At 46.1% G+C, this 13,270-nt stretch overlaps 1 protein-coding gene across 1 annotated transcript in view; it reads left to right on the forward strand.

Annotated features, from left to right (window-relative positions):
- The window catches only part of LOC306743731 (membrane-associated guanylate kinase, WW and PDZ domain-containing protein 1-like), a gene marked incomplete at its 5' end in the record, with an annotated part of 94,283 nt that overhangs the window by 65,470 nt on the left and 15,543 nt on the right, over window positions 1-13,270 (forward strand). Inside the window, 4 exons of the mRNA XM_079226279.1 lie at window positions 1,385-1,507; window positions 2,095-2,280; window positions 3,416-4,027; window positions 11,097-11,131. Coding sequence (XP_079082405.1) covers window positions 1,385-1,507; window positions 2,095-2,280; window positions 3,416-4,027; window positions 11,097-11,131 — 956 coding nt within the window. The remainder of the gene's footprint in view (window positions 1-1,384; window positions 1,508-2,094; window positions 2,281-3,415; window positions 4,028-11,096; window positions 11,132-13,270) is intronic.

Consider the following 13,270-nt stretch of genomic DNA (forward strand, 5'->3'; position numbering starts at 1 on the left):
CTTTTGGTGTTTTTAGGTTTTCATTTGAAAGTCATAAATGCTATATATCATTCTGTATTTGATCATTTTATCTGCTTGACCATGAAACAGGATAGGAAGAGATTTGTTTTAACTTCAGCCCAGAGGTTTTCAAACGGGGAGCCGGGTGGGAAGGAGACGCATGCTGGGGCTCTGGGAACTACAAAAAAGTTATTTATTGTAGTTTTTCTGGCTCATGAAGGCAATTAAAGGTATTTTAAAACACCAGTGCTCCTTCTCTGAGTCATAACTCTATTAAATATGAACACACAGGCGCGATGCTCACGCTCTAAGATTCAGTGCGACTTGCAGCTTATCGAGGATATCATATTCATAGAAAGGTCCATAAATCTGTCGTCCATACCTCCCTTCGGTGCACTCAATGAATCAGAAAATACTGTCAACAATAATAAATGAGGCTCTGAATGCGTTGTGAACAAACCCCTCTGCATAAACCCTCAGAATATATGTAGGAATGAAAGAGTAAAGTTATATAAATGAGGTTATGAATGTTATGAACAAACCCCTCTGCATAAACCCTCAGAATATATGAAGGAATGAAAGAGTAAAGTTTGGTGATGTCAGAGCTGCTGAAGAGAGATTTCTGGATCAGAGTCTGAGAACAAACTCATGGAGAGAAAACGTCCTTTAAAGAGAAGTTTAGTGACATCATGATGAAGACTCTACAGGTGAAGAAGGTCAACACATGACCTCATAGATATCACCATGAAACTTCACCACTTCTTCACTGACTTAAGAGGAGGATTTATTGTATTACAAGTTTTATGTTTAAATGTGCAAATGAGGCGTTATCAGAGAAATCTACAGATGCAAAACAGCAGAAGTCGTAAAAATATATTCTTTCCGCTATTGATCAGCGCATAAAAAACAATGTTTTTGCCCTCGGGTGTCTCGCCTTAATATGAATAATTATTTTTTCATGTTGAATTATTAATATCTTTTAGTCTGCACTATGACTCAGATTGTCCTCTCTCAATGTTGTGTACTTTTACTCCTGGAATACTGACACTCTCCTCTATTCATATGCAGATGTTTGCCCTGTGTTGAAAACCTCTGGACATACAGGCGTGTTACTACCACCGTGTAACTGTTTAACAACACATTATGTATACATCATATATTTACATTGCAACACTCACAAATAACACGAGTAGAAGCTGCAAATGACAGCTGAAAGTGTAGAAATGAATCAGATGGCAAGTACGTGTGCTTAAAGCTCCGTGTGTCTGTCCCTGTGTTGCGTGTTGCGTGTGCATGCGTGTGCATGCGTGTGGCATGTAAATACACCGGTGGTGTTGGGCGCGTGTGTCGATGACGCCCGCGTGTTTTAATTGTGTCCTCGCAGAGTGGATCGAGGAGCACTCGTCAGCGGCGACGCCGTTAGCCAACTACGCTCCGAACCACCTGGAGACGTACAGGGACCCTCAGGGGCCCCCAGCGCTGCCGCCCATGCCGACAGGAGCCAAACGTAAATCCCGATGTTTAACAGTGTGCATTACGACTGCTTGATTCTTCTATGACGGCATCCTGGCAGAGGCTCAAAGATGCATTTTGTACTTCATTTTCTGGGGACAAAACATATCGATGGCCGAAGAGCAAAAACCTCCTATCTGCAGAATTCACTTTTTTTGAGAATTTCTTGCAGAATGCTATTTGTTAAGGATACTCAATACATAATACAACATACAGAATACAAAAAATACAAAAAGAAAATTACACAAAGTGCAGGTAGGAGGTTTTCCCCCACTTTTCCTGGATCATTTTGCACTTTGGCCGTCGATATTCCACTTCTGCTGAATTTAGTTTGCAGTCTTTTGACGTGACGTTTAAAAAAGGAACCGATTTGTGAAATTACTATAAAGTGTGGAAGGTGACAAGCGAATGCATGCAGGACAATCAGTGTGAAACTTTAACAACCAGACAAACCAATACACCGATTCATAGCCATGCCGTTTAAGGATTGTTGGTCCTCATGCATAAGAACGCTGTCTGCAAAGTAGGATTGAATATGTTGACGGGTGCAAATGTGAGAGCCGTGTCTCCGTTACCCCGCAGGAGGGAAGCCTTTCTTCACAAGAAACCCAGCGGAGCTGAAGGGAATCTTCATCAACACAAAGCTGAAGAAGAGTCGCCGCGGCTTCGGCTTCACCGTGGTCGGAGGCGACGAGCCCGATGAGTTCCTGCAGATCAAGAGCCTGGTGCTGGACGGGCCTGCGGCCGTGGATGGCAAGATGGAGACAGGTGCAGTACACGGCCTCTATCCACAGGGGGCACTGTTTTCATTCATACACACTGCCTCCACTGCTGAGCCCAGTTACAGGGTCCCTTCATGTGCACTCACAGACTTTGACAGCTCGGGTTCGTCCCTCCGTGAATTCAGCGAGTACTTGTGGATAATAAAGAAAAAGGAATAACCCATAAAGCAAAGACAGAGGAATTGAGCATTGTGAGGAAAATTTAAAAATCATGAATAATGCAGGAGTCACAAGATGAGATTTCCCTGTTGATTATAAAGACACATTTCACGATTAAATATATAGCACCGTACTGTCTTACTTCAGTGATGCCATTTTAGGTTCTACTGCTGCATCAACAACCTTTTTTTTTTACAGCACTGTTGTTTAGACCTGATATATTCACCTCAAACTCCACACTCTTAGAAATATAGGTGATAACTAGAACCATATAGAGGAGAACCTTTTTTTGCTCCTGGTAGAACCTTCTGTAAATGTTTCACATGGAAAACACCCAGAGGGTACTACCTAATTTCCAACATGTGGGGTTATACCTAGAATCACCTGTGGAAGGTTCTACCCAGAACCCAGTATGCAAGGTTCAATATAGAGAACCCTTCTTTGGTGTAATGGCTCCACCCAGAACCCTCTCTGTAGGTTCAGAAACATGAACTCACCCCTGAGGTTCTAACGAAATCCCAATTATATTCCATGGGTTTTATCTAGAATCTCTCAGGGTCTTCTACCGAGAACCCTTTTATATTCCAAGAGTTTTTTCTAGAACCCTTTAAAGGACTTTGACGAGAACCCTTTTATATTCCATGGGTTTTATCTAGAACCCTATCAGGGACTTCTACCGAGAAACATTTTATGTTCCATGGGTTTTATCTAGAACCCTATCAGGGACTTCTACCGAGAACCCTTTTATATTCCAAGGGTTTTATCTAGAACCCTCATGGTTTTGGGTTTGAACCTACTAAATGGTTCACAAGTTTTTGAAGGCGGGCTTTTAACAATCCTTGTAAAGCTCTTTCTTCCAAAAAGGGTTCTGTAAAGAGAAAAGAAAACATATTTCTCAGGGTGAATCGCTGTTTCTTGAGTCAATGATGGCGTCACTAACCCTATGGTGTTCTTTGGTGCAGGTGATGTGATCGTCAGCGTGAATGACACCATCGTGTTGGGCTACACCCACGCTCAGGTGGTGAAGATCTTCCAGTCCATCCCCATCGGCTCCATGGTGGACTTGGCTTTATGCCGCGGCTACCCGCTGCCCTTCGACCCCGACGACCCCAACACCAGCTTGGTGACCTCGGTGGCGATCGTGGACAAGGAGCCGATCATCGTCAACGGACAGGAGGCGTATCACTCGCCCTCCAACAAGTCCGGACCCGTCAACGGCATGCGGGAGCTGCGGTCGCACAGCCCCTCGGCCGACGCGGCGTCCAACGGCTCGCACGGCTACTCCAGCGACGTGGTCAACATGGCCTCGTCCATCGCCACCCAGCCGGAGCTGATCACCATCCACATGGAGAAGGGTGACAAGGGATTCGGCTTCACGATCGCTGACAGCCTGACGGGAGGAGGGCAGCGGGTCAAGCAGATAGTGGACTACCCGCGTTGCCGTGGCCTGAAGGAGGGCGACATTCTGATGGAGGTCAACAAGAGGAACGTCCAGAACATGAGCCACAATCAGGTGGTGGACCTGCTGAGCAAATGTCCCAGAGGCAGTGAGGTCACCATGCTGGTGCAAAGAGGTACGTTCTGCATCTGGACATCAAATTTTGTTGATTTAGCTTTTAAGATGCGAAGAGGATGTGTAGGTAACGGTTGTCTGTTGGACTGACTCCAGCTTGAATAGTTGGCATGGGAAAAAAGTGACATAATGAGAAAGGCAGGAGAGAGGAAAAAGTGAGGAAGAGAGTGGGTGGCGGGTTGAAAATGTTCGGACTGGATGGGATAAAACGAGGACAGGCGGAGAGACGATGGGCTGAGTTAACAGATGAGTGTGGGAAGGAGTGGGATGCTGGGTAAAGAGGCGAGATGGGCAAATGAGAGCATTAGGTCAGGGACTCGTATATGTTCTGAATACGGAGATGCTGCCGAGTTGGACCTCTGAGTCGCTCTTCACGTCTGCTGACGTCCTGTGTTGCATAAATCATGAAAAAAAAGGTTATCGAGAAGGGTGTGCTTTGTTTGTTTTCTGCTCTGGATGCGTTTTATTTTGAAAATACCATTTTTAGTTTTGAAAAACACGGTACCTGGAGTGAACAAATGACAAAAGAGCTGCGCTCATGGGAAACGTTTCATTGCTTTTGATTAGAAAATGACACAGTTGGTTTATATGAAGGATTTTTATCGCTGCTATATTTCTCTGCTACCCTGCGACATTCATTTCCCTTTACACTGACCCAGAGATAAATAGTTTCTCTCATTGAAATGTCAAAACAAAACAAGTTGTTTGCCGGCACCTAAAGTGTCGTCGCTGACACTGAATGACATTGGAGCTCCCTCATTCGTGTCCGTTCCTCACACTGTCGTTAAATTGCCGTCCATGCCGGCTGACCCACATCTTTATATTAGTGGCAGGTTTGGAATACGCACCCCACATCAGTTATTCCCCTCTAATGATTTCACCTTGTGCACTGCTGCTGGAATAACACTGCTGTACTGTGGTGAATGTCAGCATCATTATGGGAGAGAGAGAGAGAAGGAGGGAGGGAGGGAGAGTTAGAAAGGAGACAAAGGAGGAGATGAGTGAGGAAGGAGGCCACGAGCGGTGAGATCACGACCAGATCTTCTCTGTCAGCTTTGACACCGGCCTGTGGTTATTGTGAGCTCAGGTGATGAGGGGCAGAAACAGCACAGGCGGCATTTAAGCCATTATCTCAATAGCCGTGTTTCCATTCACATATTTTTTTATGATGCAACAGCCCGCTTGAGGTTTTTTTTTGGGTTCTTGCTTGAAAAAAAGAGTCGATGCACTAAATGGGATCCGGAGACGCTTTAGTTCACATTTAGCTCGCATGATGGATCCGCTGTTTCTGCTGACGGCTATTTACTTATGCTCACATGGCCAATAGTAGTTGACATGAAAGAGTTATAAATTTGGACAAATTCCCGAAGCCTCCTCTCTCCATTGTCCTTCTGTCTGGGAATGATGCGGTAACCTTTTCAAGTGGTCGCTAGCAGCTAGCGCGCAATCATTCACAAATAACAATTATGGGTGCTAAGAGGAGGAGGAGGATGAGGATGAGGAGGGGTCCGATAAGAAGAAGAGAGCGCAGAGGATGAGAAATACGAGGGCCAGGGATCACGTTTTGAGGAAAGTGGAGGAGGAGGATTAGAGGAGAGATTTGCTGAACAGCACTGGAAGTTCACGAGAGGAGCGTGTATGAGAGGATTGGTTTAGAGGAAGAGGAGGAGAAGAGGAGGAGGAGGAGGACCAAGGTGGACTTTCGCTGGAGGAGAAGAAGCCTTAATCTGTTCATCTGTGACTCACCAATGAGTCCGCAGTCTGTTTTTAGGAGAGGACTCAACGCGGAAGGTCAAACAAACAATGACGTGACGATCTTCCTCAGGGAGGGTTTGTCTCCAGACATGTTTCTTTATTATGTTTCACAACACAACTTTGCATGATCCTTTCTGCAGTAGATTGAGTTGTGTCGTAGAAGTTGCGTGCATGCAAAATGATTATAACAATCCTTGCATAGCATTGACAACACGTGCACGACAAAGAGAGGAGAAACACATCTTGAAAAGAGACCCCGGGTTATCCCAGCAGGCGGCTAATCTCACCGCCACTTCAGCAGCTTCACTGGAAGAAAACATTCAAATGCGTTTTGTCGGCGAGCGTTTTGCCGTCGCCTTACAGAACAGCGCGTCTGAAAAGAACTGAGCCGCATTTTGTTTGTGGTTTAAAGCGCTGCGGTCGTCAACCACTGAGTCGAAGGCAACGTGTCATTTGTGCGATGGATAACACCGCAAGAGGTGAAATAGGCTGTTGCAGTAATGAAAGAAGGAGAGTTGTTCAAAGAAAAATACATTTGAATAATCTATACTATACCTTTAATGTCTACATTTAATAAGTTGTACATTCTGCCGGGTCTCAGACTTATGGAAAAAGTATGTATTCAAACGCTGAGCATGTGTGAATATCGAGCTGTTGAAAACATCTATTATTACTTTGATTTCTTGAAGCATAAAGATAGCATCTAGCGTTTTCACACACAGGATCTCCTCCCCGTAAAGGAGGCCAGGCCAGCTATTACTCCTCCATCTTGTCTTCCCGCCGTTGTTGCCATGACAATCGTGCACAGCGCTCCCGTCCCCCTGAGAGACGGCGGAGAAAAGAGGAGAGAAAATGAAAAGACAGCGATAGGGGCTTATGAAGTGTAGAGGAATGAAATGTGATAATAACGGGCGGCCAGGTTTCAGTTAAAGGGAATGCAGATAGAGACTGCCGGAGAATAGGATGAGAAGTAAAGTAACTCTTACAGTTTCTGCTCCTCAGAAGGGAGCATTACTCATGCTGCACACCCTCTGACGGTGTGTATAGAGAACCTGGAGGAAGGAAGGACTCGTTGTGTGTGTGTGTGTGTGTGTGTGTGTGTGTGTGTGTGTGTGTGTGTGTGTGTGTGGGCTCTGCAAAGACCCCTCAAGGCCACATATTGAAAAACACGGCGCTGCAGATTCAGTTTGAAAAGCTTCAAGTGCTGTTCGATGAAAGAATGACAAACACACACATTTGTGACCACACAACTATGCAGAAATACGTTATTTTCCTGCATTTTATTGAACTTCATCACTGCTTCATCACGTCTCAAACAAACTGACGTGGCCGTCACGAAAAAAAAGCTCTTAACCCTGAACACTGATACAATCAGTAACACCATTACTAACCGATAGAAGGTATGATAGAAGGTACCTGATACAAAATATTTCTCATTAAAATATATTAAAATACATCAATGCTAGGCAAATTGAAGTACTCTTCTTTCATTTCAACCTATAGAACTTCTCATAAAATGAAAAACAGGTATCATGGGAGGACCCTGAAAAAAAGGCTCAAAATCAGGTGAAAACTTAGGGAATCGTCAATGAAACATGATTACAAATATAAATAATGGAGCTATGAACTTGGTCGTTGGTCCACCCGTTCTCGGGACATGTGAGCCTTGTCCGGTGAAGGAAAAGTACACGCCTGCTTTCAATAAAACATGTCTACCTTCAAAAAGACACGCCTACCTTCAATAAGACACGCCTGCCTTCAATAAGACACGCCTACCTTCAATAAAACATGTCTACATTCAATAAGACACACCTACCTTCAACAAGACACACCTACCTTCAATAAGACACATCTACCTTTAATAAGACACGCCTACCTTCAACAAGACACATCTACCTTCAACAAGACACATCTACCTTCAATAAGACACATCTACCTTCAATAAAACATGCCTACCTCCAATAAGACACGCCTATCTTCATTAAGACACGCCTATCTTCAATAAGACACGCCTACCTTCAACAAGACACACCTACCTTCAATAAGACACATCTACCTTCAATAAAACACGCCTATCTTCAATAAGACACGCCTACCTTCAACAAGACACACCTACCTTCAATAAGGCACGCCTACCTTCAACAAGACACACCTACCTTCAATAAGGCACGCCTACCTCCAATAAGACATGCCTACCTTCAATAAGACACGCCTACCTTCAATAAGACACGCCTACCTTCTCTATGACACGCCTACCATCAATAAGACATGTCTACCTTCAATAAGACACACCTACCTTCAATAAGGCACGCCTACCTTCAACAAGACGCACCTACCTTCAATAAGGCACGCCTACCTCCAATAAGACACGCCTACCTCCAATAAGACACATCTACCTCCAATAAGACATGCCTACCTTCAATAAGACACGCCTACCATCAATAAGACATGTCTACCTCCAATAAGACATGTCTACCTTCAATAAGACACGCCTACCTTCAATAAGACACGCCTACCTTCGATAACGTCAGTCAGCAGCATGAAGCTACACAAGGACCCACACAACTCAGACAAAAGCAACACAATGAAAATAAAATCACCTGACATTAGTGTTCTAGGGTTAAGGAACCTTAAGAAGGCTAAATCCCCGTCATGAAGCTTCATGAATGGAAACGCTACAGGCTGAGCATGAGATGTGCACGGGCCAGGAACCAGAGGGCGCCACAGATGATTAAAAAGCGGCCAGAACATCGCTGCTGCCCGTCTGCGATCGTCGGTGATGTCGGTGATGAGAGGCGCCGGCGCAGAGCCCGAAAGGATCATTAAAAAAGACAAAACCCACCCGGCCACAGTCTGCTGCAGTCTGCTGACGGAGACGCAGAAGTGTTAGCTGTTCAGAGCAGCTTCCCTTCTTCAAGCTGTGAGACTCGTATAAAACAGGTTTTATTTGTGCTTTTCCAATGTTGCAGAGTAGGAATAAAAACTGCATTTCGACAACGACAACCTTGAACCTCTAAGGACAATTATTTTTAAAGGCTAATCAAATGATGCGAAGATGTGACTTCCAGTACTACGGCTGAGTCCTAATTATAATAAGAAGAAGAAGAAAACATTGTATGTATATAGCACTTTTCAAAATACTTAAAGACACTATACAAACATTACAAGCGTCATACACAATCTCTACACTCTAAATATACAAGTTATTGAGCAGTTGACATCGGCGATTCATGAACCGAACCGGTCTTTCGAGGCCCTGCATCCGAGAACACCAGGCCACAACGTCAATGCCACACGCGTGCCTTCACGCTCATAAATAAAAAATAAAAGCTTTTTCCCCCGTACCTGCACGTGCCGCCATTACAGATGTGTAGCTTCTACACGCGTTGCGTGTGCAGGAACATGCGATTCCTGCATTCCTTCCACCGAGCCGCAGCTCTGCTCATTAATTTAACGTTCAGCGAGATTCGATCCGGGCTGAGTGGCTGAAGATGTAAATCAGCTGTTGCAGGGGGCGGATGTGAAGTCGGGGGTCAGGCGTCGTTATTCTCCTCCAGCTCCGTGGGCCAAATTGACCAACCATATGGTCGTAGTTAAATTCAATCTTTCTACGCTCGATGCTAATCACGCTGACCTCCGTTGGCAGTTTGAGGATTTTTTTCGGAGGTTGTTTCAAAGTGAACGGTATTCGTTGACCTCCCCGCGCTGCATGTGTGCGTTTCAGGGTCACTGGGTCACGTCAGCTGCCGTTGTAATGGGAAACACTCATCCCGTCATTACTTGATGTGTGTCCTTCCTGGGTCACACACACACATACACACACAGGAAAACATGCATCGGCACGTCAGCAGCTGGGATGTTCCACTTCCTCCAGTAGCTGGCACTCCATAATCTGAGGGAGGGAGAGCGAGATGGAGGGAGGGAGGATGAATTATGAATCGTGTAGAGAGAGAGAGAGAGAGAGAGAGCGGCTTTGCAGCAACAGAGTTTTAACATTTAATGATTTTTTATTTTGCAGCAGCGAGAGAGCCTAAGATGGATGCTCGCATGTTGTCGCGTGTGTGTTCACGTCGTCCCATCACTACTTTATGGAGTTGTTTTTTTTCAAGGCTCGATACAAAGAGCGTGTTCTCGTTGGCCTCCAATGAAGGAGAGCGAGTGGATCAGAGATCTAGCATCAGTGTAAAACGCACCTCACCTATTTTGACAAAGTAGACGGTTGCCGCTGCACACAGAACTAGTTGATCTCCTTGGCAACGGCAACTCTTTATCCCCGATGCCGTCCGGGAATTCATTTGTCTATTTTGGTCTCGGCACACTTTGCCGTATAGTTAGCAGCCACGAAACACGGGGAGGGGAAAGGGAGTTTCCTTAGAAAGCGGTGCAAACTCTCACAGTGTGTGTGCGCGTGTGTGTGTGTGTGTGTGTGTGTGTGTGCACAAAGTCCGAATGCGCTTCAGGTTGAGGAACCTACGTGTTGAGTGAGTTGTTGGGGCTTTGATGGAGAATAAAGCAGCCGCTAAAAGAGTGAAACTAGTGCTGTGAGTCCTCTCCCCTGACAACTGGCTCCAAGTATTAATATTTCATCAGCACAAATGAGCTTGATCTTTTTGGTGACTCTCTACAGTGTGTTAACTAGTGTTGATATATAAGAGAGGGAGAGGGAGAGGAAGTGATGGTGCACAGCAGAAGAGGAGGGTGGAGGGAGGAAGAAGAGGGAGAGGAGATCAGCTCCTCGACGCGAGCAAAGCAGAGGAGAGGAAACAGAGCTTCCTCCTTTTTGTTAAGACGCTCGAGCTGCTGGGTAATAGTTGAGATTCTGCTGGAGCGCTTGTGATGGAGACAGCTGGGAAGTAGACTGGAGGAGGGGGCGGAGGGGTTTGGGGGGTTGGGGAGCAGCAGCCCTGTAAGGTTTGACCAGCAGTCCGGGGGATGCTGCAGTATAAGTCCGCCTGTCTAATGCAGATAGATCAGTCGCTCCGCTCCTAATAGCACGGGTGAGAGCGCTGAGTGGAGCGGCACACACGGCACAGGGAGGAGGAGGAGGAGGAGGAGGAGGAGGAGGAGGGAGGAGATCACTTAGATTAGCGAGCAGCCTAGCGCAGTGTGTTGCACGGAGAGAGAGAGAGCAACAGAGAGGAAGAAGAGGAGGAAGAGGAGAGCAAGCCGGGGCCAGTTGCGCTCTGCTTCTGCCATCCGCTTGTCCTGGAGTTTTTTATTTATTTATTTTATTTTTTTGGGGTGGACCAGGGGGTTGAAGGAAGAGCACCGCAGGTCATTAATGCTCTCTCTGTCTCTCTGCCGATGTTTTGCAGGAGTGGTGCAACCCAAGAGGAGTCCGAAGCTGGTGGTGAGTACTTCTTTTCTTGTGCATGTGTGTGTGTGTGTGTGTGTGTGTCAGCTCTACTGAGTGTTAACGGAGCGCTATTTAAAGAACAAAAGGCGAGAGATTTCAAATCTAACTCCCGCTTCTCCTGTTCTGCATCCAAGAGGTTCCACCTTTCCTCTGCACTTCTTTCTCTTCCTCTCACTTTCTCTTTGTGTCTTTAATCGTCACGTCGTCGTTTCCGCTTTGTTTCAAAATCATCTCTCCTGCTCTGACATCCCGCCACGCTGCCGTCCTCCGGCTGATTAACGGTGTAACAGTGACCAGCTGTTAGCGAGGGCTCAAAGCCACAGCTGGGGGAGGACGGAGGAGATAGTGGGGAGGAGAGAAGAAGAAAAAGGATGAGGATGAGGGAAGGGAAGACCAGTGGGGAGAGGGTTTGTCCCACAACAGTGAATCACTATGACAGCACAGATATACAGAAGATGCAACGGAGCTCACAGACAGGGAGAACGGGGGTTGGAGGGGCGATGACGGCATGAGCGAGCTGGAGGCAAAGCAGAGGGAGGAGAGAGAGAGAGAGAGAGAGAGAGAGAGAGAGAGAGGTTGCAACAGATTGCAACGTGTGACGGACGGGCGATGGAGATGGAGATGGAGATGGAGGAGAGAGCGGCTCTGTGAGCGGCGCGAGGCTCCCTTCAGGGACAACGCAGTTATTCAGGAGTTTAAAGAGCATAATAAAAAAAAAATCGATGCAAGCTCAGAAGAGACGCCGGTGCAGCGTTAAATGACTGTCACCTGAATTCACCTGGCGCACGTCCAAGGTCAGTGACGGGGGTTCAACTCCCGCAACTTTGAGAGGGAGAAAACTTGTCATGTTGGGGGGGCTTTCTGATCGGAAAACGAAAAAGCCCCTCGGCCGGCTGCACGTTGGCATCGGGATTAGTTAAAAAAAAAAAAAGGGCTGTTGAGGTGTTACCTATTCAGGTCACATGTCACAGGGGATTGGAGGAGAGGGGGGGGGGGGCGAAAATGGCGCTGCCCGACTGTCACTTTGGATTAGCTTTCCAGTGAAAAAAAGCAACTCCTGCCCACCCTTCATCCTCCTCCTCCTCCTCCTCCTCTCTGGGTTATGTCAGCGAAATGTCACGCTGCAGGAGACTTCGTGTCAGCCGGGGAAAAAACAACCATTTTGCCTCCAGTTCCGTCTCTAAATAAAAGCTGCACAGTTAGCTCCCGCATGCAGGAGGGGTTGTGCCGTCTCGACCCATTAATGAAGTCTCCAGAAGTCTGTTGTCCTCGTTAAGAGGCATTACTGGTACATCTAGGGGAGGGTTATTATTCACGCCAGATCAAAAGATTATTCAGTTGTCATATTGGCCGTCGAGCGTAATTGCATTTTCTCAGTCAGGCTCGTTTTTCACGAAGCTGTAAAGTCTTCTGTAATAATGCATCTGCGAGCGATAACGTGGTTATGATATTTACATTCTCACAATGAGAAGATATAGCGACTCAAACGTGGTCGGGTGGTTCCATTAGTTTTGAATAAATAACAACTCGGGCTCATTTCATATGCGCACGCCGCTCAAAAGTTTGGGAATCAACGGCAACAGAGACATTAAATTGAGTATTTACATTTTAAATCATTTTTGAAAAAGAAAGAATTGAATGATTCAAACTTCCCCACGGTGGGAAATGCCAGAGGAGAGAGAGAGAATACTGTTTCCCCCTCAAAATAACCTTCGATTTTGAATTAGTTTTCCAGTCCAGAGAAGCACAAGTGACCCTCTAAATATTTTGAGTAGCCATTTTCTTTTTTAGATTGAGTAGAAAGCGTCATCCGACTGGAACCCCAAACTGAGGTGACGCCTTCAAAATAATCATCTTTTCCTCACCGTGGGCTCAACACCGATCGTTTAAATTCGTAAAACACATTGTATTCCACATTTCAAAGAGCATAGCACAACATCCTCACACAATACTAATTCTCTTCCCACGAGGACAAATTTGCTTTCGTGCCAGAATTGACCCGTTTCCTCATTTCCACGCGCCGACCTTGATTGTGAAACGCGTACGCTCACGAGCTCGAGACCTTCTGCGATAAACAAAGAATCCTGTTAAAAAGGAAATATCGGTGCTCATTGAAATTCCCTCGCATTTCAG

Source organism: Taurulus bubalis, assembly GCF_910589615.1.
Source record: "Taurulus bubalis genome assembly, chromosome: 11".
Taxonomy (NCBI): Eukaryota; Metazoa; Chordata; class Actinopteri; order Perciformes; family Cottidae; genus Taurulus; species Taurulus bubalis.